This window comes from Microcaecilia unicolor, chromosome 14 (genome assembly GCF_901765095.1).
Source record: "Microcaecilia unicolor chromosome 14, aMicUni1.1, whole genome shotgun sequence".
Classification (NCBI taxonomy): Eukaryota; Metazoa; Chordata; class Amphibia; order Gymnophiona; family Siphonopidae; genus Microcaecilia; species Microcaecilia unicolor.
This window is the reverse complement of record NC_044044.1, coordinates 40,049,263-40,075,489: the sequence shown is the minus strand read 5'-3', so window position 1 is coordinate 40,075,489 and position 26,227 is coordinate 40,049,263. Positions and strand designations below refer to the sequence as shown.

The following is a 26,227-nucleotide window of genomic DNA, read 5'->3' as shown; positions in this document are numbered from 1 at the left end:
TCCTTCCCTTCTCCCCCCTGTTCCTATACACCCCCCCCCCCTCCTTCCATCTTCCCTTCATTCTTTTTATCCACATCCCTCTCTTCCTTCCTCCCTCCATCACATGGGAACCCATGGTATAAAACACCTCTAAATACCAAGGGTTTCTTTTTTTATTAATATCTCTATAAATATATATATATATATATCAACATTTTATGGCTCCTATTTTATGGTTCTCTCTTTATTAGGTTTTGTCTTCTGCTGCCGAGCAGGACTTTAAATCTCTGGCTGAACTTTCTCGGTAAATTCAATTTCCATTTTACAGCTCCGCTGAGCTCGCTGCTTCCGGGTTTTGTTTAGCTTCCTAATTTATTAATGGCAACCTAAACGCATAGGATTTTCCTGGGATCTTCACAGTGGTGTGTGATGATATTTTTATACAATCCTTGGAAATCAACCAGAGGAGTGAAAGACAAATTATATAAACATTTGGATGGTTTTCATAAAACCAGAAGTCTGGATTAGTTTTGTAAGAAGGAAGGATCCTGTAATATTGTAACATAGTAAATGACGGCAGATAAAGACCTGTACGGTCCATCCAGTCTGCCCAACAAGATAAACTCATTTTACATGGTATGTGATACTTTATATGTATACCCGAGTTTGATTTGTCCTTGCCTTTCTCAGGGCACAGACCATAGAAATCTGCCCAGCACTCTTCTTGTACTAAGTTCTGAAACTAACGTCGAAACCCCTTAAAATTTACACTCCAACCCATCAATATCTATTCAGTCACGATCAGGACATAGACCGTAGAAGTCAGCCCAGCACCGGTTTTGCTTTCCAGTTACCAGTGTCGCCACCTAATCTCAGCTAAGATTCCGTGGTTCCATTCCTTCGAAACAGGATTCCCACTGTGTTTGAATTCCATTACCATTTTCATCTCCACCACCTCCCACGGGAGGACATTCCACATATCCACCACCAACGCACACAAATCTACCTTCAAAATACATACTTCACAAAGTAAAGTAGATTCCTACAGAGTCATCGGATCACCAATATTCAATATCGGATCACCAATATTCAACAGCATTTTAATCTTTCATAAATAAGCATTTCTTCTAACGTTTTCTGTAACGTCTTGTTGAAAACCATTCAACAGAGTATGGTCTGACTTCTGCCTATGAAGATTCCAACTTGATGGCCTTGACCATTTGTAAGCAATGTAGAAAATGCAACTGGTGGTAGTGACTGTGGTCTCCCAACAGCCAAATCAGTAGGAGTCAAAGTATATATTTAGCTTATAGACCACCCCGCAATTTTAGGATTCATGCACAGATATACCCTACATACTTGTAGAAAAGACATTCCAAAATCAACAGATCTGAACTCTTTTATGAGTCACTGTAGTTCTGGGAAGGTTTTTGACTATGATGAAGTTCAGATCCATATAGAGATCTACACAGATCGGTATACCTTGGGGTTTGAGATACTTTGAGGCTTTTCCTTCCCTCTTTTTACATTACAAGTATATTTGAGTTTCATATTGCTTTGTTTTTGTTGCTTTTCGTGGTTTTTTGTTTGTTTGTTACATTTGTACCCCACGCTTTCCCACTCATGGGGGGCTCAATGCGGCTTACATGGGGCAATGGAGGGTTAAGTGACTTGCCCAGAGTCACAAGGAGCTGCCTGTGCCTGAAGTGGGAATCCAACTCAGTTCCTCAGTTCCCCAGGACCAAAGTCCACCACCCTAACCACTAGGCCACTCCTCCACCACTAGGCCACTCCTCCACTGTTGCTACTATCTGAGATTCTACATGGAATGTTGCTATTCCACTAGCAACATTCCATGTAGAAGTCGGCCCTTGCAGATCACCAATGTGGCCGCGCAGGCTTCTGCTTCTGTACGTGGGAATTCTGTACGTGCCTGAAGTGGGAATCAAACTCAGTTCCTCAGGACCAAGGTCCCCCACCCTAACCACTAGGCCACTCCTCCACACCCATTTTTTGTTATTTACTTTACTTAACGATAGCCAGAAGAGCTGTATAGGAAGGATAATTCCAAACCATTTACTCTTTTCAGTATATATTTACCTTGCTAAAGTTGCCTGAATGAAAATCTGTCTCAGAAGCAGCTAAAGGGACAAGCCATCATGTCAATGCACATTCTCAGGGCACAGACCCGAGTTTGACTTGTCCTTGCCATTCTCAGGGCACAGACCCGAGTTTGACTTGTCCTTGCCATTCTCAGGGCACAGACTGTAGAAGTCTGCCCAGCACCCTTCTTGTATTAAGTTCTGAAGCTAACGTCGAAACCCCTTAAAATTTACAGTCCAGCCCATCCATATCTATTCAGTCACGATCAGGGCATAGACCGTAGAAGTCTGCCCAGCACCGGTTTTGCTTCCCAATTACTGGCGTCGCGACCTAATCTCCGCTAAGATTCCGCGGAACCATTCCTTCTAAACAGGATTCCTTTGTGTTTATCGCACGCATGTTTGAATTCCATTACTGTTTTCATCTCCACCACCTCCTGCTGGAGGGCATTCCACATATCCACCACCCTCTCCGTGAAAAAATACTTCCTGACATTACTCCTGAGTCTGCCCCCTTTTCAACTTCAATTCATGTCCTCTAGTTCTACCGCCTTCCTGTCTCCAGAAAAGTTTCATTTGGTGGTGCCTGGTTAGGTGTGGGCTGAAGGCTCTCATCCAGCCTATCGTCCCGTACCCCGACTTCTTTCTCCTCTTACTGGTATATCACGGAGTTAAAGCCTGGGGAGGGGACGTCTGCTCCTTTGATATAAATCTGTTATCGCCCAGGGCTGAGGGGCTCACAGTTCCACATGTAACCATCCAAGAAAGTGAACATTAACCACCAACCAATGGTGGGATTGTTAACCAGGCCCAGTGATCCACTGAGGAGGGGGAATATCTAACACCCAGTGGCCTATGAAGGTCCATTAACTATGCCCTGAGATCCAAGGAACTGTCAACATTCCCTCCAGGGGTCAGTGAGTGTAGTTAAAGTCCAAATACCAGAGTAACTAGAGTTCCCTTTGCACACAGCAGTGAGAGAGACCAGAGCTCATACCATGCTGTATGAAAAACAGAGTTCCCTTTGTGCAGACTGAGTTCCATTTGCAGTACAGAGCTCTTTTCTTGTGTGAAGCCACTGACCTGTTTGCCTGAGTGGTGAAGACTCCTATCACAGCCGGCCGGTTGTTCACCTGCACAATGTTGGTGACAGCTTGCAGGACATCAAAGTAAAAGAAGGAGTCGCCTGGCATGGAACAGTTCAGACGAGCCTTCAGGAAAGAGGTCCAGTATTTCTCCAGGACCCGAGGGGAGCCGCCCATGTCATTTTTACACACCCGGGCAACGCGGGAAAAAATCACCTACCAAAACCACAAAACAAGAGGTCAAAAAGGAGCAATCGGTAGAGGCGAAAGGAAGGGGCAACGGGAGAGGCTGCAGGAGAAATGGTGTTTAGTCTGCCAGATACTTGTGACCTGGATTAGCCACTGTTGGAAGCAGGATACTGGGCTAGATGGACCACTGGTCTGACCCAGTAGGGCTACTCTTATGTTCTTATGCCTGTGGCGATGTAATCCTCATCGTCTCATACTGAGAGTGTTGGCTAACATCTGGATTCAAAAGCCCAAACACCAGGGGTGCTCAATGCCAGTCCTCGAGGGCTGCGAACCAGTCGGGTTTTCAGGATTTCCCCAATAAATATGCATGACATCCATTGTATGCGAATAGGTCTCATGGATATTCAGTGTGGAAATCCTGAACATCTGACTAGGTTGCGGACCCCAAGGACTGACGTTAAGCACCCCCGCCATCAGTGGCGTAGCCAAGGGTGGGTCTGGATGGGCCCAGGCCCACCCACTTTGGGCTCAGGCCCACCCAGGAGCAGCACACCTATAATGTGGCTGGCAGGAATCCCTAAGCCTCACTAGCCAAAAACTCCCAACAACTGTCCCTCCTGCATACCTTGTAAATAGCAGATCTTCACCTGCAGCGAGCAGCGACTGATACATACTATTCGCACCAGCCCCGCAGCCTTCCCTCTGATGTATTCCCACCTATGCAGAAACAGGAAGTTGCGTCAGAGGGAAGGCTGTGGGGCCAACATGAGCAGTGTGTATTAGTTGCTGCATGCGAGGGAGGGAGGATGTTTGAGAGACCAAATGGCATGCAGGCGAGAGAGGGAGAGACCAAATCACTTGTGGGACAAGGCGGAGTTCTTCTGCCCACCCATCCTGGGCCCAGGCCCACCCAGAATTGGGTGTCTGGCTACGCTGCTGCCCGCCATACACCAAGTGTAAGAAGGTAGCATGGGAGGCCTTCGATTGCTAGCAGATAGAACTGCGTAATGTGGGAAACTTATCACACTTTGATCCATCTGTTTGATACGGGGACGTAATCTTTCTATGGTTTTCTAGCGTTTTATAAAATGATTTAGGGATTGTTTTCTTGCTTTAGAACAGGCTGTGCTGACATCTGTTTTTCTTTTTGAAATTACTATTATAGTCCATTGCCTGGTACTTCTGCAACTACCGCTCAGTGAGAGCATGGCCTGCCCTCCCCCCCCCACCCCCTTCCTGTACCTTGGTGAACAGCTCCTGGGTTATTTGGTATTTTGGTGTTATGTTACATTGTTTTGTTGTTGCTGTTAGAGTCTGTTTCACGACATTACAGCGTTTTACAGTCTTTTAACTCCCAGGGTTACTAAACTTTGATGTAAAAGTTAAGTGAAGCCAGGAAGGATTCGGACAGCAAAGCCGCACCCCCACCTCCCCATACTTACCCTCCCCAGTGTGGTATATTCCATGGAGATCTCCCGCAGGAAGAAATAAACGTAGTGACCAAATTCCACGGCGTGGAGGAAGTGTGGCTCTGTCAGGGGGAAAACCAGAGGTCATTACCTGGACATCAGAACAGGGTGGAAAGATGCATTTCTTGTATTGTTTTAACTTTTATTATAATGAATGTTAGTTACATAGTAACATAGTAACATAGTAGATGACGGCAGAAAAAGACCTGCATGGTCCATCCAGTCTGCCCAACAAGATAAACTCATATGTGCTACTTTTTGTTTATACCTTACCTTGATTTGCATCTGCCATTTTCAGGGCACAGACCGTAGAAGTCTTGCCCAGCACTAGCCCCGTCTCCCCCCCCACCGGCTCTGCCACCCAATCTCCGCTAAGCTTCTGAGGATCCATTCCTTCTGAACAGGATTCCTTTATGTTTATCCCACGCATGTTTGAATTCCGTTTACCGTTTTCATCTTCACCACCTCCCGCAGGAGGTCATTTCAAGTATCCACCACTCTCTCCGTGAAAAAATACTTACTGACATTTTTCTTGAGTCTGCCCCCCTTCAATCTTGTTTCATGTCCTCTAGTTCTACCGCCTTCCCATCTCCGGAAAAGGTTTGTGTGCGGATTAATACCTTTCAAATATTTGACCATCTGTATCATACCACCCCTGTTTCTCCTTTCCTCCAGGGTATACATTTTCAGGTCAGCAAGTCTCTCCTCAAACGTCTTGTAACGCAAATCCCATACCATTCTCGTAGCTTTTCTTTGCACCGCTTCAATTCTTTTTGCATCCTTAGCAAGATACGGCCTCCAAAACTGAAAACAATACTCCAGGTGGGGCCTCACCAGCGACTTGTACAGGGGCATCAACACTTCCTTTCTTCTGCTGGTCACACTTCTCTCTATACAGCCTAGCAACCTTCTAGCTACGGCCACCGCCTTGTCACACTGTTTCGTCGCCTTCAGATCTATAATTCTGAACAGTTTAAAAGCCTGCCTAGTACTCTAATGACGGGCGGTTATAAATGGAAAAAGTAGAGTAACGAAAACTTCAAACCAGAATTTATTCAGAGTTGTCCATGTTTTTAGAAGAACTCTGAATAAATTCTGGTTTGAACATCAGCTGTGAGGAGTTTTCGTTACTCTACGTTTTCCATTTTTTGGTGCCCCCCTTTTTAGTAGAGTAATTTCCTTCTGTTTGTGACTGACTTGACTTCTCGGGCGGTAGCCTAATGGTTACTGCAGTGGGCTGAGATCCTGGGGAACTTCTCGCACCACCACTGGCCAAGTCACTTTACTCCATTTCCCCAGGTACAAAAACAGCTTCTGAGCCCAACAGGGACAGAGAAAATACCCTGCATAGAAGATGTCAACCACTTTGTTGAACCCCAGAAAGGCAGTATATCAAGTCCATCACCAGGGCCAGTGCCCTAGCTCGGTGTTTCCCAAGTCGGTCCCGGAGTACCCGTTGCCAGTCAGGTTTTCAAGATATCCACAATGAATATGCATGAAAGAGATTTGCATACAACGGAGGCAGTGTATGCAAATCAATCTCATGCATATTCATTGTGGATATCTTGAAAACTTGCAAGAGGGTACTCCAGGACCGACTTGGGAAACACTGCCCTAGATCAACCTTCAGCCTCGTGACCCCTCAGTTAAGTTTTAGGTCCCTCGGCTCCTCCCTTCCCCAAGATGTTGATAAGAAACTCAGTTACAATCACCTCGGTATCACCACTCCTAAAATGATTCTGTAAATATGCATACAAGTTAAAAGTACGCTCTGAGACTTCTTTGAGTTTATGCAGCCGTCAGGGTCTGTTGCTTTCCTCTGACTGCAGCTGCTTTTTGCTTCCCCTCCCCCCCCCAGAAGCTGCCATCCTAGGTGAGCACCAGATTTGTTTAATGGTTGAGGCTACCTTGCTCTCAGCAATTCAGACAGCTTTGGTTTTCTAAAATGTCATTCTCCCCACCAAATTGTCTTTCTGAGCAAGGCACCAGTCAGTGCAGCCTTTTGTGGGGGTGTTACTGGACTTATGACCATTCAGATGGATGCAAACCCAGAACATTAAGGGGTTAATTCAATAAAGTGGTCACTTGCCCTGGGACTGGTAGCATAGAATTTTGCTACTAATTGGGTTTCTGCCAGGAACTTGTGACCTGGATGGGCCACTGCTGGAAACAGGACACTGGGCCAGATGGACCATTCGTCTGACCCAGTATGGCTGTATTTATTTTGTAAAGGCCTCTTTGCAGATATGTGAACACGGACATGCGTAGAGGCCAAAATTCTGCCAGATGGGAGTCAGTGGCGTACCTACGTGGGGCCAGGGGGCCTGGGCCCCCCTCCCGCCACCAACCCTCCCCCGCCGTCACCGTGGGCTACCTTTGCTGGTGGGGAACCCCAATCCCCGCCAGCCGAGGAGGTCCTCTTCTTCCCGCGAAGGCTTCATTCTGTTTCTGAAGAGGACCTCCTCGGCTGGCGGGGATTGGGGTCCCCCACCAGCAAAGGTAGGCGACGGCAGAGGAGGGGTGGCGGTGGGAGGTTGGGTTGAGAGCATCGTCGGCAGGGGTCATCAAAGTTGGTGGCGGCGGTGGTGGGGGTCGGCGGCGCCAGGGGGGGCTAAAATGTGCCCCTCACCTCGGGCTCTGGACCCCCCTCCCGCCGAAGTCTGGCTATACTCCTGATGGGCGTACACAAAGGACTCACACATACACACACAACATACAGCATTCTCTGTCCTATACATGAGCTCTTAGAGCAAGCAGTTCTGTGGCTGGAACAAGCACACATATCTAACTGCGCACACACCTAACCGCACATAAGTGTCACTGAAAATTAGTGGTTTGCCTAGACCAAGTGATTTAACTGGCCAGGAGCTGTTTCTGGCGGCTGGTTAAACCACATAACTGGTTACTGCCTCTGAAAATTACTGGTTAGCGCCAAACTGAAAACTGGCTATGTCGGGGGCATTCCAGGGGTGAAGTCAGCACTCGGCTGGTATTCAGAACTTAACCGGCCAAGTTAAACACATAAAAGTCAGTCCTATCTTTATGCAGTGCCTATAGCTGGTAAAGTGCTCAATATCATACAACCAGCTATGTGTTAGCCAGCTCTGCAAACCCGGAAATTCAATGTCAGTGCCCGAATATGGACTGGCATTAAAAACATAAGCACTGTCATACTGGGACAGACTGAAGGTCAAATAATAATAAGGCCTGCATCCTGTTTCCAACACTGGCCAATCCGGGTCACAAGTACTTAGCAAGATCCCAAAACAATACAATACATTTTATGCTGCTTATACTACAATAAGCAGTGGATTTTCCCCAAGTCCATTTTAATAATGGCTTATGGACTTTTCTTTTAGGAAGTTATCTAAACCTTTTTTAAACCCTGCAAAGCTAACTGCTTTTACCACATTTTCTGGCAATGAATTCCAGAGTTTAATTACACATTGAGTGAAGAAAAATTTTCTCCAGTTCATTTTAAATTTACTTTGTAGCTTCATTGCATGACCCCTAGTCCTAGTATTTTTGGAAAGAGTAAACAAGCAATTCAACATCTACCTGTTCCATTCCACTCATTATTTTATAGACCTCTATCATATCTCCCCTCCTCAGCTGCTTTTTCTCCAAGCTGAAGAGCCCTAGAAGCTTCAGCCTTTCCTCATAGGGAAGTCGCCTCATCCCCTTTATCATTTTCATTACCCTTCTCTGTACCTTTTCTAATTCCATTATATCTTTTTTGAGATGCGGTGACCAGAATATTACCCCCTTGGTTTTGAATTATTTGATGTGGATTTGCTCATATGGTTGGTGGTAGAATTCACTGCTCGTGAATGGAGGAAGGGAGCTGTAATCAGATAAGGCAGTGTTGTCCCAAACTTTCTTGATGAACTGTACTCAATACCTTCTGATCTAGGACACTGGGATGCTGCTCCTGGTAGAGCAGGGAGCTATGCCACCCTCTTCACCAACCAGTGTGTGTACCTCCCCTGCAGCAGCCTTACCTCGCAGCCACTTGGAGTCGTACTTGACAGTCCTCAGCACAGGGCTCTTTTCTCCCAGGCTGCGATACACAACGGCGTCACTCGCTTGGAAGTCTGCCACCGTAGCAGAGTATAAGTTTCCATCTAGAGAGAGACAAAAAAAAGTGCATGAGCTAGTAAGAACTGGGTATAGGAATGGGTCACTTTCTCTGCTAGGGATGAAAGGTTAAGTGACCTGCCCAGGGTCACAAGGAGCTGCAGTGGGAATCAAGCCCAGTTCCCCAGGATCTCAGCTCACTGCACTAACCATTAGGCCCCTCCTCCACTCCTAATTTCTCAGCCAGGGCTAGCTCCAGCACCCTTCTAGTCCTGGAGTAAGGGAGGTGCTGTTTTGGGGGATCCTCTGGTAGCTTTAACTAGGATCTCTCGCCTCTGCAGGGGCATTCGTCACACCTAGTAATGATGGAGCAAAATGCCCAGGGTGGAGAATGGGTGGAGATTCCATACCTGCGAGGAGAGCCACATTGGTCTGCTTGGCATCGAATGGACAGCGGGCTTGACCATTCAGTTCCTCCCCTTCCTGCTCCAGGGTGCTGATCTGCCAATCAGATGAGAGAATGATTTCATCTACAGATCTGACAATCATGGGAAAGTCCAAGTTCAGAGACACACCTCATGGCATCAATGGACCAAGAAAGTGTACAGAAGCCAAGCTTGAAAATTCTTTAGTGGGGAGGAGAACAATAGCACCAAAACAGGAAAGAACCTCTACGTCAAATCGTCCAAGCAAGTGAGAGTAGAAGCTGATCAAATGACGAGTAAGAGTTTCACAGTTATAAAGAGTTCCTTAGCACCATCTCCAGTGTTGGACTCGTCTTTTGCTCGGCCTCTACTCTTGCTTGCTTGGGAGGAGAACAATACCCTTAAAAGGCATGGGTGGGACAAGCAGCTGTTAAAGGAGTAACATCTGTGGTGAACAGAGCCTTTCTGAGGACCCATAGTTCAGGGAAGATGGGAGACACACAAGCAATCAAGGTGAATGAATCCCTAATGCTAGCGGTGAGATTTATGGCCATTGCAGCTGTGCCTGTGCTGAATGGATAGAGGATATCCAGTGATGTGAGCTTCCTGCAGCTGATGGCTATGTAAGTCTCTCTGTGGCATACACATGACAAGCAGAGTAGCCAGGATGCAGGTCATACGAAGACAGCAGATTTGGATGCAAGCCACTCCGTGGCACTTCCAGCCTTCTGCCATTATCAGAGACAGCCTGTCCACTGGCAACTGACAGTGGCAAACCTCGTGGGGTTGGGCTCTACCTCCATCTAAAGCCTGCTGAATGCAGATGCTCAGGGTCATCTTAACCACTGGACCTGGTGAGGATCTGGCCAGGGTGCCAGCGATTCAGGGCACCAAAATACCCAGCCTTTTGTTTCTCCCCTCAGTGCAGTCTGCCCTCCCCCCCCCCCCAGAGGTCCAGCACTGCTCCCTCACCCCTCTCAGTCCCCTGCAGTCCTGTAAAGTTTACATTGGTTGCCAGTGGCAGCATCAGGAGTCTTCCCCCTACCACAACCTGCCCACAGGAACTTGCATTAGAGGAGGTGGGATGCAACAGAAGGAAGACCCAACCCAGGGGCTGGCCTAGACAACCTGTCATGCTGCTGCTGTGCTGAGTGACCAACATAAACTTATAGGACTGCAGGGGAGTGAGAGAGGTGAGGGAGCAGTGCCAGACTCACGGGGAGTGGAACAGAAGAGGGTGGGGGGAAGAGATATTGGACCTGGGGCCGGGAGGGTTGGGAGTGTTATGTGGAAGATGCTACGCTCTTGTTTTTGTAAAGAAAGCTTGAAAAACAAAGTTGAAAATTGAATGCAGTTTGGCTTGGAAGGAAGATCTCCTGCCCCAGATGGTCAAATGCTTGCATCCAGCATGCTGGAATTTGGAGCCCCGGGGCCCCAGTCGCCCTTCTGTTTCCTACCTTGTAGGTGCGGCACACGGGATTGAAGGAGTTGGTTCCGCAGGCGATGAGGGTGTCGTCATTCTTGGGAACCAGTACTTTGATGTAGTTGTAACATTCATCCTGCAAGTGAGACGACCAGAAGCTTTTACTATATATCTATATCTCGGTTAAATCTAACACATTTGCCTGGGCTCCAATTCCACCCACCCAGTCCATGTTACTTCACACGTTGCAAATGATGCCACCCACTCCATCTGCTGTAGTCTGAGTGATGTAGGTCCCCTGTATTTAAAACTGTAAATGAACGCAATCTCTGGCAGTGGTATGCTTTGCAGTAATCTCAGTCCAAACATCACCATTATGACCACCAGACACGTTAGAGGCCCTTGAACACCAAGGGGTAAATTCTATACAGGCCACTAAAATCCTGGGCGCTAAGGTAGTATTGTATAACGGTAAAGTTGTACAAGAAATCTGTTCTAGAATTACTCGCCAGATGTTACGTGCAACCACCTGTGCCATGTCTGTGGCCCTAAAGGCGTCACGTGCAGGCATATTTTCAAAATAAGTCTCCTGGGCACAGAACAGTCTGACTACTCTTCTGCATAGTTTATACAGTAGTTACATTTATGTCACCCCCAGCCCCTCCCATATTGTGTGCGTAAATCTGTTACACTTGCAATGTCAAATTACCCTCCCCCCCCCCAATTAGCGCTTGCTAACACTGTTTATCACCGATTTACACCCAATTAGTTTGTTATGTTACAGACATAACTGGCCCTAGTCTATAAAATTTGGGGGCAAGGCTGAAAGCAACGACTGGACTTTCAAGCAGAGGAGGGAGAACGTGAAGGGTTCACCAGACTGCAAAGCAGCAGCGACGGCAGATGGGACAGAAGGCTCGGGCTAGCGACGTACCTGCAGTTTTCCTCTCATAGCGCAGTTCTGCATGTCCTGGCTCTTCCATGTCAGATGCTGGCAAGAGAGGGAAGATGGTCACTACAGGATTTAATGCACTCTGGCAGTAGCTCTCCCTACATGGATGCTTTGCAGTCCTTATGGGACCCAGTCTATATCACTGGCCTTCAAAAGGTCTTCTCAAGCTTGTTTACTTGGGAAGGAGGTATTTAAATGTCTGACCAGAGACTTACACAGAGGCACAATTACCTCCTTTTTCTGCTGATCAGTCCTCTCCCCGTGCACCCAAGCATCCTACTGGCTCTTGGCATCATCTTTTCTCCCTGTGTGGCCAGCTTATAAAGACCTGACCGGTCCATCCAGTCTGCCCAACAGCCACACCATCAAGTCGTATTTTATACCATATTCATTGTTGGTTTAATCATATCTACTTGGTCCTGATCTTTCTTTGGCCTTCCCAAATACTGGAGTTGCCATAGAAGCCCACTCCAGCCCATCATGATCTATCTTGCCAAACACAGATCCCCCAGACTTAGGGGGTGATCATCAGATACAATCACCCCCAAGTCTTCTTCCATGCACAGAAATACTTCATTTCTTATACCAGTGTTTTCAAACTCAGTCCTCAAGACACACCCAGCTAGTCAGGTTTTCAGGATATCCACAATGAATATGCATGAGATAAATTTGCATGCATTACCTCCACTGTATGCAAATCTATTCATGCATATTCGTTGTGGATATCCTGAAAACCTGACTGGCTAGTGTACCCTGAGGAATGGATTGAGAACCCTTGCCCTACAATGCACTGGTCCCTCGGGTTTTTAAATCCCAAATGCATGAATGACCCTGCATTTTTTGGCATTAAATCTTAGCTGTCAAATTCTAGACCATTCCTCTAGCTTTGCTATATCCCTCCTCATGCCGTCCACACAATCAGGGGTGTCTACCCTATTGCAGAATTTGGTATCATCTGCAGAGAGGCAAATCTTTCCCAACAGCCCTTCCGCGATCTCCTCAGCACTCATCTTGGCTGGATTCAACCTTGCAACTTAAAAATGAAAGTGTTGATAGGTCTGAATGAAAGAGCTGCTTTGTTGTGTGGGCTTCTTACTCTGTCAGGAGAGAGAGCGTCCTTGGTTTGTCGCCTCAGGTCAAAAACATACACATGATCCCTGGGAGAAAAAAACATTCAGATTTAGAAGCTGGAATAAGTGAGCATTAAGGGGAGGGGGAGTGAGGAACAAACTAGGTACAGTTTAGACAAGATGAGAGAGCGAGAGAGAAAGTCGCCGTCCCCCCTTCCTCCCTGACACAAAATGAAATGAAAACTGTCAACTGTGCTAACTGGTCATGCTAAATTGCATGACCGATAGTGATCTGGTCTTCAAATCCATGCCAACATTTAAGGAAAGATGGATAGAAGGCACTCCCCACCATTTCCTCCCTAACGTTTTAGTCCTGGAGCTTTTAGGAGGTTGAAAGTGAGGGAACACATACAGAGCATCCCCTCTTAGGATGAACTGACAAAAGCTTTGTACATTTGGTCCATCTGCCTATTTTGCCAGGGCAGAGCCATCAGAAAAACCGCTTCAGAGCAATGAAATCAACCCCAAAACCCAACGGACCATACCTGACCAGCTTCACTTCTCCTAATGGTCCAAACTCACCCTGAACTAAACTCTAAAATCCAGAACAGTAATGTCTCATCCCTCCTCCACAAAAGAACATCCCTCCCACCCAACTCTCTCCTCTGTCCAGGCTCAGAGCTGGCCACGGCTGGAAATGCCATTTTGCCACTTATGACGTCTGCCTACAGTGCTTCTGCAGAGCTGGGCTGGCCAATTTCCGCTCTTGGCATTGGCAGGTGGGTAAAACAAAGGTTGGTTGTCATTCCCTCACAATACAACAACTGTTTGACTTGTCTGTACAACGTCTGTACGACTTGTCTGGCATGGAAGCATTGAGTCAATGCACGCCCACTACTAACTCATTATCCTGAGCTCACCTTGCTGCAATGAAAAGGGTGTGGTTGAGTTTCAGCATCCTCTGGAAGTCCAAACCCAGCTTTGCAGTGTCATTGTCACTAATCAGGCCTCGGAACCAGGGACAGGACAAGGTACCTTGAAACAAGGGAAGGGCATGCTAGTGAGATGCAATGGGGCCATGTAGGAGGGCATGACCCGTAGACCATGGTGCTATTGGGATCATCAGGTTAGGTTGTCTGGTGCCTTAGCTTCTTACATTGGATACAGTGCTCTGACATCAACTTGGAAAGTGACATTCAGAAAATCAGATCATCTTCCCTCGCTTGGATCATCTCAACCCTCCATCTCCTTTCCAGAGATGCCAGAAAGGTGTTATTAAGTGACTATGGGGCTCATTTTCAAAGAACTTAGACTTACAAAGTTCTGTAGGTTACTATGCAACTTTGTAAGTCTTAGTGCTTTGAAAATACGCCTACTGTGTGCATGCTCTTGACATAGTGAATTATGAGGGCTGTTGAACTGCTATTTGGAGGGAAGGTGCAACCTACATCCTACTTCCTAGTACCAAGAACAACATCCCCTCGGGCACAATTCAGTGTTTGTGTCTGTTGCTGCTCAGTTCTTGCCTCACCTGACAGGTCAGCTGTATTAATGGGGCTCAGATCTTTAGGGAACAGGAGCGCAGAAGTCACGAGGCTTCTGCAGAGAAGAGCCACAGTGAGGAAGGACAGGCACATTCTCGGGTCCGTCGGAGGAGAGATGAAGGAAAGCGTAGACCCAGGTGGGCCTAGGCTGCAGTCATGGTCCTAGGCTTCCCAATCCCCAGCACAGCCTGTGGGAAAGAAAGAACAAAGGAAGAGGGTGAGAGAGGAGGGAGGAGCCCTGGAAGGGATTTAGAAATACATCACAGAGCGTCTGCAGGCGCTTGGTTCTTCTGTATCCTGTAATTTATCCTTCTTGTGCTTTTGTCCCTCCCTCACACCTCTTCCACTCTGTCATTCCTCTCTCTCTCCAGCCCCTCAAAATGTTGCCCTTTTTCCTCAACCTTTGAAGATAGGAACTCCTCTCCTTTAAAGAGGGTTCTAATGAATCTTTTTCTGAGTCGATACATGTACATGTGATTGTGTGTGCCTGCGGGCGTGTGCTGGGGTTATTAGAACAATCACCCGCCTGTCACTCTGTAGCATTACACAGGAGCATTGCCAGGAACGCACAATCCCATGTGATATGGGGGCAATTCTATAAGCTCCTTTTCACATATATATGAGAATACATGTGCACATAGGGAGTAATTCTCTACAGGTCTCCAAACGTTAGCACCGAGATGCTGCATGTTAAGTACAAATTCGATATCGGCAATTTTATGTGTCAGTATTGAGTCACGGCTGAGCGGGATATCATGTTTTCAATCGTTAGGGACAGGCAGGTTCCCTGGAGTCCCTCGTTATTGAAAACGTGACAGTGGAACAGCGCCATCTGCTGGCAGGACTGTTGGTGGAGGAGTCCCGCTCAGCGGGAACAGTGATGGCCGCTTACACCGTGTCAATGGCCTGAACTAAATGTCACACTTGCAATCCTGGTGCATAAGTTCTAGGCATGTTCCACCTGCTCATGCTCCGGCCACATCCGTATCCACCCCCGTGCTAAGATTAAAGAAAACTTACTAACTGCGGAACTGCAAATTAGTGCCAATTAGCAGCTAATCTGTCAAGCAATTTATGCATGTAACCATATGAAATGTAAAATTATGCACACAAGATTACTGAATGAGGGGATAGTTGCCTCTCAGAAAATGACCCTACATTTCAAGTGTGCGCTTTCAGCACGCTCTGGGCTGGATTTGGTGGGGGTCACAGTATACATTTCTTACATTTTTTCAAGTAATAATCAAAAACTCATCTCAGTTAAATAAGGTGCAGACGATCAAGAAACATGAAACGCAATAAACACACAACAGGAAAGATCACCACAGGAAGTGGAGGAATGCTCTGTCCCTACGACTGTAGAAATGCACAGGCCAAAGAGTAGGGTAGTTTGGTTTGCTCTTAATTAAATCCCTACACCCATTGGGTCTCCCTTGTGTCCTTTGGAAGAGCCAAAGTACCCTACTCTTGGTCCAAACATTAGCCCACCATAGTCTAGGAGAATCCATCACCAAGGGAAAGGAGCCCTTTAAAAGACGACCAGAACGCTTGACTCTTTAGTAAATACACAGCAATATTCTGCACCTGCTCGAAAGTAGATGGAAATGGGGCTGGGTCCACTTTGCTGGTGACGGCCGCTTGGGCTTTATTAAAATGTGTCTTTAGAAAATACCCTTAAAAGAGGTTCATTTTTGGCCTTCGCATTTAGAAAATGACCTCCAGCTACAGAGCAATGGATGTTCCCCAAAAGCAGAAGAAAAATATACCGTGGGATCACCCGCAACATAATCACATGTATCATGAGATACTGTAGCCCAGAAAACCGGACTGGTGGAAATCGCCGATAAATACTGCATAATCCATAAGCTCCTGAACTTAAAACCCTCCACCCTGGTACCCCTTTGAATTTGGCAGGCTTTGTTGCTCTGTATAGACCTGCTCGGACACTCCGATCTGCTCTGGGCTATCGCCTGTCCACACCCCCTTTATATCTAACACGGTTTGAATCCACACGCCATTCAGCCTTTTTAGTGTTACTCCTTTGCATTGGAACACTTTGCCTTGGGATATCGGCAGTTGAGTTGTCCTATCCCTATTTTCCTTTCAAGACATTTGCGGGTTAAGCAGGTTCCTGGGTCAGGACCTACCTGTAAGCAGTGGCACTCAAAATGCTACCCAACTAACCTTATTCCCCCCACCCCCTCTCTTTCTACTGTCCTTATTGTAGTTCCTTTCCGTTTCTGATTAAGACTGTAAACCGCTTTGACTGTTTTTGACAGTGGCGTAGCTAAGTAGGGCCATTTGGGCCTGGGCCCCCCCAAATTTTGTTCCGGCCCCTGGTTTTGCTGGCGGGGGTCCCCAACCCCCACAAGCTGAAGCCTTGTTCAGCACTGGGTCTCCGGTACTGCCGCATTGCCTGCCCTGCTCTCTCTTCCTCTTCACGTCCTGCACGCTCCTTTAAGTGAAACTGAGCGGACACGAGGAAGAGACAGCAGGATAGGGAACGCGGCGACGGAAACTGGCACTGGAGAAGGCTTCAGCTGGCGGGGGTTGGGGACTCCCACCAGCAAAGGTATTTACTACTGGCAAGGCAGTGGGGGATGGTGAGATGGCGGGGCGGCAGACTAAAATATGCCCCCCCCACTATGAGGTCTGGCTACGCCCCTGGTTTTTGAAAGGCAATATATAAATACTTGAATAAACATTGACTGACTCCAGGCCATCAGGAGAGGCTAAGCCGCCCCTGGTTTTACCTCCTGGCATCTCTGGATGTTGTGTTTCCGACAGCATCAGAACGGCAGTGCCACAGAAGATGGAAACCAGCTCAGCTTGCAGATCTGCCAAGTTCCCCAGCTCCAGGAGGGAGATTTGGTGGGGGGGGGGGAGGGGGTATCCTGGATTTCTAACATCCCCATCTGCAACACTGATTTCAATGGGTAGAATCAGGCACTACAAATCCCACAATGCTTTGGGATGTAAGTTCAAAACCAGGACTGGCCACAAAACGCTCCGTCCTGGCACTGGGTAATTTGGCAGCTGCAAATTTGTCCGATAACCTAGCTCCAATTAGTAACCCCAGGTGAGAGGAAGAAGGAAGAGCAGAGGCAGATGGTTGGGGAGCGTGTGGAGACACTTGAGAATGAAAGCAAAAGGCCTCCTCACAGACCAGCTGCAAAATGACATTAACCACTTCAAGAGCGCTACTGTTTCATCAGCCTGAGCTCCTACCGGTCAAAATTATCCATGCACCAACATTTCCTATAATGGGAAACAAATGGGTCCTCGCCAGCCTAAGGGGCAAGAAGCCTTTTTTTTGCAATGAGAGGGATTATGGAGCTGAAGGAGCCTCACAGCCAGGCAGAATGACACCAATATTTCCCCCGGAGTGCCAAAGGACGCAGTGAGAAGTTTCCAGTTAATAGCATCAATCCCCCTCTCTTCTGTCCCATTATCACAGAAGGCTGGAAATGGCTGGAAAATGCTCTCTGAAAGCCGCTTTGCACATGGGATGAGGTGTCCATCAGCCTAGACCGCTAATTTAAAGACTATTTCCTGGAACCAAATGGAAAGGAAATTGTGCATCAGGAAAGAGTGTTTTCTCCATAAGAGGCACAGAGAGTCACTTCTGATATTAATTGCAAATCACAGGCTGCGGCGAGAGTGTTACAGCTGGCTCAGGACCCACTGTGTAAGGGGCAAGATCTGATTCAGCCCCATCCCTCACCCAGGGCCCAAGAGATGGGGAGCAGGTCCTCCTGCCTCCAGCAGCCGTCTGTGGCTTCAGGCAGGGCAGTGGGACACTAGAAGCTAATCTGAGATGGCAGCTTAGAAGAAATCTTGTACTTGTCCAACGTGACACCGAGTCATGTAACAGTGATCACGGCCCTAGATTCACCTGGAACAGCCTCCTCTACTAAACTAACGAACTGGCAGTCTGTGTATAATGAAAGGAGACAGGCTGTCTGTCCCAAAGTTTTCTGTCATGCCCAACAGCAGAAACCCTTGAAGTTGCCTTCTCATAGCCCGGGTCTAGAATCTGTGAGGTATTTTTTCCTCCCGTGGTCCATTGACTTGCTTTGTCAACTTTAATACAACTTACTGGAGTTCCCACAGGCCGGTACAAAATGCTCACACCTCTGGTGATAACACTTTTACATATATAGAGGGTCTTTTACTAAGGCGTATAATTGTGGGCGTGCTAAACGTTAGAGACGCCAATGCATTCCTATGGGCGTCTCTAACATTTAGCGCACGCTAAAAACATGAGCGCGCCTTAGTGAAAGATGTCCATAGTGAGCTCAGTTCAGAGCTGGCCTCCCTTCCTCTTTCTCCCTGAACATCTGTACCTCCTCCAGAACCTGCTCCCTACTCCAACGGGGGTTAACATCAGTAGTGTAGGGAGGAATTTCTCCAAGGGAGAGCAAAGTCAAGTTTTGCATTAGCCAACAGAGCTCACTGTGGAGCAGGTAGTAAAAGCAAGGCGATGCAGTAGCAGGCAGCAGCCAGTGGCTAAGAAATCTTGGGTGAGGGGGGGAGGAATGGGAAATGCCCCCTCTTGCCCCCTGTCCCTACATCCATAGTCAACACGTAGACAAACCAGAAGATCGAAATAAGAGAGACCTGAAGAGGTCACCACTGAGCCATGACACCTCTTCCTTCTGTCCTCAATTTTAGACATTAGAGTCATGAACCCACCTCTCTCCTCCTTCAGTCATCCCACATGCCCACTATGTAATCCACAGCCAGAGGGATGCAAGGGTACTCGGGGAGAAGCTTAACATCCAAGGAAGATGATAATGCTTCTGTACAGGTCATTGAGTAGACCTCTCTTGGAGTACTGTGTCCAGTTCTGGAGGCCTTTTCTCTGGAAGGATCAAACAAAGAAGCAATCCAGAGAACGATTATCGAATAGTGTGGGGTCTGCGACAAAATCCCTATGACATGAGGCTTAACCTACGAGTCCCTGAAAGATTAGGAAAATACCTGAAAGAGACACAAAAATCAAATAGTTGTCGGCAGAAAATCTAGATCCTGAAGCTGCAAAGGAACAATGTGAGAAAATATTTCTTCCAGGAGAGATTGGTGGGAGCACAGTGGAACAGCCTCCCAGGACTGGTGGTGGAGGGAGGTGAAAAGGGTGACATAGGTCAAAAGTGCCTGGAAAAAACACAGAGGAGAGGAAAGCGTGGAAAAACCAGATAGGAGACTTAGCTATGAAGTGATGGTAAAGTCTGGAATAAACACAGAGGAACCTCAGCTGCGAAGTGAGGGGAAAGCCTATAAACCTAGGCAGACTGGATGGACCTTAGGTTAATCAGACCCCGTTTTGATCAAAGAACGTTTGCCCTTGTGGTTCAGATGCTTATTCTTCTGCACTCGGATTACTGCAACGCCTGCTACGTAGGGTTATCCTCAAGGAATTTGAGAAAGTTGCAACTCATCCAAAATACTGCGGTTGGGCTGATTTTTAAACTGAGTAAATTTAATAGCATTTCATGTTATATTCCCAAACTTCAGTGGTTTCCAGTTAATGAACGCATCGTCTTTGAGATGGCCTGTTTGTTTTAGCAAATTCTTTATGGTACAGCTTCGGAACTGTTGATAAATATTGTTCTTGTTCCTTTAAATAAGTATTCATCTCGGTTATGGAATAAATTGATCCTTCACCCTTCTTTACTTAGAAACATTCACTTCCTTAGTAACATAGTAAATGATGGCAGATAAAGACCTGTACGGTCCATCCAGTCTGCCCAACAAGATAAATTCATTTGTCATGGTATGTGATACTTTATACCCGAGTTTGATTTGTCCTTGCCATTCTCAGGGCACAGACCGTAGAAGTCTGCCCAGCACTGTTCTTGTACTAAAAGTTCTGAAGCTAACGTCGAAGACCCTTAAAATTTACAGTCCAGCCCATCCATATCTATTCAGTTACTATCAGAGCACAGACCGTAGAAGTCTGCCCAGCACTGGTTTTGCTTCCCAATTACTGGTGTTGGCACCTAATCTCCGCTAAGATTCTGTGGATCCATTCCTTCTGGAATGAGAGGGCATAGGATGAAGGTGAAAGGTGCTCCTCTCATGCACACAGTGAGACTGAACCTGGGGGGGGGTGCTGTGCTGTTTGTCATCAGCACACTGATGGCACCAAAAACCAGTGACCCTAAAATAGAGCTGAAAAACAAACTCAGGACAGGAGAAAGGTGAAAATAGGTGTGCTCACAAGAAGGGGACAATTTTCAGATCCAAGAGGGAAACCTGAAGGGGTTAAATCGAATCTGCCAAGCGACCAAACTCTCAGCTCAGGGGATTCTGATAACCTGCATAGACTTTCTTTCTGCTGAAATATCCTGCTTTGTACTAGGATCCTTATCACTAGGATCCTTATCACTACCTGTGTCCCAAGGACAGCAGTGGGAGGACGTTGTGAACCACTGGACAGAAATGGAAAACAGGGAAGGAAAAAAAAAAGAAAATCAAATTTGTTTTCTTTCAATCTGCCATCCTGTCTCTGCCCTTCACTGCTGTTCCCGGAGTCCAGCTGCGGAGCCCTGGCCAATCAATCATGGCGATGTGTGATGCATAGTAATCTGCGGTCCAACTCCAGCTGTATCTGAAATCCATCATCACTGCTGTGAGTTTAAAGGTTACCATGTTTAGCATGCAAGGTATGGCCTGCGAAATGGAGGCTGCCTCCCACCTTCCTGTCCCCTATCTAGTGACACTTGGAGCCCCCCTCCCCCACACGGAGAGGGTGAGGGGGGGGTCCTATCTCTAATGGAAAGATACTGTAAGCCCTGTAGCCATGTTATACAACCTTTAACATACAAAGAAATCTCTTTTCCATTTGCAAAGGACAGACTATACGTGCAATTATGTCCTGACAGTAGAACTACAGATCCCATAATGCACTGGGCTGAAAGTTCAGTGGTCTAAAACCTTCCCCACCGCCTCTCTGACTTTGAACAAACAGTTTCCGGTTTCCACTGTTCCTAAGTGTGACCATTTTGAGTGAAACTGACCATCCTTATCTTTTGCAGACATATCATCATGTCTGGGAGTCCTCTGTCTTCTCCCCCTGCCCACCACCCTCTCCCCCCCTCCCCAGCACTTGTAATTGGTCACTGCCTGCTCCTCCGTCTCCTTTGAAATGACAGTACAAAACACGAAATGTCATTTTTTTCACACGTTTCATAAGAGTACATACTCCTAACCACATTGCTCCCATAAGAAAACAATGCCAAAACCCCCCTAAAAAAAATGAGCATTCCTGTAAAGGACATGAAAGTATTCAGGCCTTGCATCCCTCCAATGAACTGAATTTAAGACACAGCTTCTAAGCTCAAAGGCAGAGTTCTAGCAGCTTTAGTAAGCTCGGAAAAGCAAGTTCTTCTGTCCCCTCAGTGTGTGTCCGAAGGTTTGCTGAATCTGTTTCTGCTTCTGCTTCATCCTAAAATGCCTCTTAGGTAACTTCCACCTTTCCCTCCAGGGTCCTTAAGTCTCACACAATAGGTGCTGACTGGACCATTTTCATAATTTTTCTCCAGGCCGCTATGGTGCTCCGACTTTCCAGTTACCTGATGCTAGGGTCCACTTTAGGGGTCAGCACCCAAGAAAAAGATCTAGGTATCATTGTAGACAATACGCTGAAATCTTCTGCTCAGTGTGTGGAAGTGGCCAAAAAAGCAAACAGGGTGCTAGGAATTATTAGGAGAGGGATGCAAAATAAGACCAAGAATATTATAATGCCTCTGTATCTCTCCATGGCGCGACCTCACCTTGAGTATTGCATTCGATTCTGGTCGATATTGTGGAATTAGAAAAGGTTCAAAGAAGAGTGAGCAAAATGATAAAGGGGATTAAACTTCTTTCATATGAGGAAAGGCTAAAGAGGTTAGGGCTCTTCAGCTTGGAAAAGAGACGGCTGAAGGGGGATATGATTGATGTCTGTAAAATCCTGAGTGGTGTAGAACGAGTAAAAGTGAATTGATTTTTTACTCTTTCATAAAGTACAGAGATCAGGGGACACTCGATGAAATTACAGGGAAATACTTTTAAAACAAATAGGAGAAAATATTTTTTCACTCAAAGAATAGTTAAGCTCTGGAATTTGTTACCATATCTGAGGATATGGTAACAATAGTTAGCGTATCTGGGTTTAAAAAAGGTTTGGACAGGTTCCTGGAGGAAAAGTCCGTAGTCTGTTATTGAGATGGACATGGGGAAGCCATTGCCTGCCCTGGGATTGGTAGCATGGAATGGTGCTACTAACTGGGTTTCTGCCAGCCAGGTACTTGTGGCCTGAATTTACAGGATACTGGGCTAGATGGACCATTGGTCTGACCCACTGTGGCTACTCTTATATTCTTATAGGTGGATCTATTAAACCCAACCTAAAATTTCGAAAGCACGTGTAACGGGGATTGGCACTCATCACCTACCAACTGCACCTGAATTTGTAACTCTCCTTGAGCTCAGATTTGGAAAAAAGGATGTAATTAAATCCAAACTCCAAATCCATTAGCTAATGCATTATGACAGTGGTTGGACGTATTCCTTGCCCAACTGGATCTGATTTGCAAAATTTGGTGGTCTGGATTCTTTGACAGCTCATCTTTTCCAAGCAACCTACAACGTGCTTAGAATCCAGGTACTAGAAGCCCCTTGCTTAGGGCCAGATTCAGTAAATGGCGACCAAAATTAGGAGCTGGGAGAAGACTCCGCCCTAAACGCTATTCTGTACAGGGCTTGAGGACTTGCGCCTGCTGAAACCGCGTGTAAATGCTGGAGCGCAGCTCACGGAAGCTGAATGCATAAACGAGCCTATTCTATAACACTGACCATGTCCCTGACCCGCCTATGCCCTGCCCCATCTGAATTGCACACAAGACCATTTAGGCAGGCAGTGTTATAAATATCGTGTAGGCAGATCTGAGCATGTCTTAATTAGTGCCAATTCACGTCAATAATTAATTGTAAACGGCTTCACAAGTGCATCTGGGTTCTGCCCCCACATTTTGGGTGACATTTATGGAAATCTGGGGGTTACTGTCTAGACAGTACCTGAAGCAATGGAAGACAAAGCGACTTTCCCAAGGTCACAGCTGGTTTATGAAACTCACGATGTATTTGAAGGTGCCACTACCAGCCCTGTCTCTTCTCCGCTTCATGTCTCGCTTCTCTTTGTACAATGCTCATCTCTCTCCTTCCTCTCGCAGCTTTGAGCTAACTATCAGACAGAATCTTTCCTCCAGCTGGAGCTTCCAAAAAGTTCTCATTAAGACCCCCAGCCCGACACACCCTTGCCAGATTTTCCTCTAGAACGCCATCACAGCCTCTTCTTGCACAAGCTGCTGAGAGCCCTGGTACCTCGCCCAGGGTTCCCTGTTCTTTATTGCTCGATCATCTTGTGGCTTAACACAAATTTAATGCAAAACAATTAAGCCTGGCTTCAAAGAGCAATAAACGGCCCCTCCCGGGGGTCCACTCAAGAACAATTCATGCCAGCCTCTGCTTCAATCTGGAAATCACAGGTAACGAGGAGCAATGGTAGCCGGTGCAAAACAGAAAGACAACTCAGACTGCTTAACTGGCGTGGTCAGTGGAATAAGTTCATATTAAGGACTGGGGAGGGGGGAGGGGGGGAGCTGACCTCAGAAGATCTCATAGTGATCGCAAGTGGGACCCTTTTTTCCTTGGGACCCCCTGGCCCTGGCACTAGGTGTGGCCAAAATCTCAGAGTTCCTTCCCCTGCTTTGCTGTGGTGCTTGGCAGGGCTGCCTAGAGGGGTGGGGGGAACAAACTTACCCAAGCCTGGCCTCCAAGGGGGTGCCCGGGCCCAGATCATTACATTAGTGTGATATCGTGTTAATGCAATCATCCTGGCACGGACAGGAGCATGAGAGGACAGATTGTGGGATCAGGTGCACAGGAAGCGGCTTGCTGGTGCCGGGCCCGGGCAAGGGGGCGGGTGGGAGCAGTGGTGTGAGTGGGGGGCGGCTTGCAGCGGTCTGCTTCTGCCTCAGCAGCCCTGATGCTTGGCATCACTAAGTCTGAATGTCCAGAACAGCCTCAGCTAACTAATAAGGGACATCGTCCAATCATTTCCTGTTTGGGCTGGTCATTTGGATTTGGTTTTACTTCCACCCTTTGTCTGCTTTGCTTGTTTCTGTGATCGATGTGGACCCCCCCCCCCCCCCCATTCTTCCTGTTCTGCTGTTGCAGTCAGGGATAGGCAGCTCCAGTTTTCCTGTCTAGAGCAGGCCACTGCAGTCCTACCTGCAGCTGGATCAGCCTCACCCCACTGACCAGATTCCCCAGGTACCTCCCAGTTAAGAAAGCAAGGCTTATCTCAGATCAAGCAGCCAATTTCTACAGAACATCTTGTAAGCATAATCTCTGAAACCCCCCGGGCTGTATAGCCAGAGACATTTTGTGATTTGGAAGGGGGATAGCAAATGGCTTTTCTCAGGGGTGTTATCATGTCCTGTGTTGAGTCCTGGCTCCTTACAAGGAGCTGTATAACAAGCTGAGCAGGTCCTTAGACAGGGCTCATTGAACAGAAGCCTCTGTCCCTGCTTCTAATTGGGCACTGGGAAGAGACCAGCACTTTGCAAGCGATCAGGCACATAATTTGAAAAACCTTAGTGCAGAAATCATTATTCTGCTTAGGCTGAGTTCAGCTATACACACACACAAGGCATGCTCACATAACTGAGAGACACAAACACTTCAGCTGATGGATACTTATAGGGAAGGGAAGGGAAATGGGACTTGATATACCACCTTTCTGTGGTTTTTGCAACTACATTCAAAGCGGTTTACATAGTATCAGGGCTTTTTTTGAGGGGGTACTTGGGGGTACTGAGTACTGGCACCTTTTCCATGGACCCCAAGTTTTAATGAAAGAGCTCAGGCTCTACATACCAATTCTGCCTTGTCATAGATTCTATGCCTGGCTATTGTGGGGTGGGTCCCTTAGTGATCACCCCACCCCTAAAGGGTGATCTGGCACCTTTCCATTGTCTGCTAAAACTGACCTATGGTCCCCAAATTTTAATGGTAGAGCTCAGGCTCTACACACCAATTCTGTCTTGTCATAGATTCTGTGACTGGTTGCAGGGGGCCTGGCTATTGTAGGGTGGGTCCCTCAGTAATCACCCCACCCCTGAAGGGTGGCCTAGCATTTGAGTACCGACACCTTTTTTGCTGGAAAAAATGCACTGCATAGTATATTCAGGTACTTATTTTGTACCAGGGGCAATGGAGGGTTAAGTGACTTGCCCAGAGTCACAAGGAGCCGAAGTGGGAATCGAACCCAGTTCCCCAGAATCAGAGTCTGCTGCACTAACCACTAGGCTACTCCTCCAACGTCAGACTCACAGAAACAGAAGCCTGTGCGGCCGCATTGCTGATCTGCAAGGGCAGGCTTCTACATGGAATGTTGCTAGTGGAATAGCAACATTCCATGTTGTAGAATCTCAAATAGGGAAAGGGAACTGGGACTTCTGAGGTTTTTTTTGCAACTACATTCAAAGCGGTTTACATATATTCAGGTACTTATTTTGTACCTAGGGCAATGGAGGGTTAAGTGACTTGCCCAGAGTCACAAGGAGCTGCAGTGGGAATCCAACCCAGTTCTCCAGGATCAAAGTCCGCTGCACTAACCACTAGGCTACTCCTCCACTTCTGTCCCTAAATTTAGGTTCAGAGTGGGTTAACAACTACAACAAACAGGACAACCATCAGTCTAGAACTACAGTGGTAGATAATTATAACTCAAACAAACCTATTATAATTTCATAACAGAAAGAGACAGAGAGGAAGGGAGAGGGAGGTAGAATGAAAAAGCAAGGGGAAGAGAGACACAGGGAAGGAGTGAGAGGGAGGGAGGGAGGCAGAACAATCCA

At 47.1% G+C, this 26,227-nt stretch overlaps 2 protein-coding genes across 4 annotated transcripts in view; one reads left to right on the top strand and one right to left on the bottom strand.

Annotated features, from left to right (window-relative positions):
- Window positions 1-26,227, top strand: part of TNFAIP8L2 (TNF alpha induced protein 8 like 2) — a 359,688-nt gene that overhangs the window by 74,944 nt on the left and 258,517 nt on the right. The gene's annotated exons all lie outside the window — the stretch shown is intronic.
- The window catches only part of SEMA6C (semaphorin 6C), a 118,490-nt gene that overhangs the window by 38,912 nt on the left and 53,351 nt on the right, over window positions 1-26,227 (bottom strand). For all 3 annotated transcript variants that reach the window (XM_030188436.1, XM_030188438.1, XM_030188439.1), the window contains exons 2-10: window positions 14,306-14,506; window positions 13,695-13,809; window positions 12,801-12,861; window positions 11,687-11,743; window positions 10,787-10,888; window positions 9,315-9,405; window positions 8,829-8,951; window positions 4,801-4,889; window positions 3,165-3,382 (exon numbers count right to left, since the gene is read on the bottom strand). In XM_030188436.1, coding sequence (XP_030044296.1) covers window positions 3,165-3,382; window positions 4,801-4,889; window positions 8,829-8,951; window positions 9,315-9,405; window positions 10,787-10,888; window positions 11,687-11,743; window positions 12,801-12,861; window positions 13,695-13,809; window positions 14,306-14,411 — 962 coding nt within the window. In that variant the 5' untranslated portion in view covers window positions 14,412-14,506. The remainder of the gene's footprint in view (window positions 1-3,164; window positions 3,383-4,800; window positions 4,890-8,828; window positions 8,952-9,314; window positions 9,406-10,786; window positions 10,889-11,686; window positions 11,744-12,800; window positions 12,862-13,694; window positions 13,810-14,305; window positions 14,507-26,227) is intronic.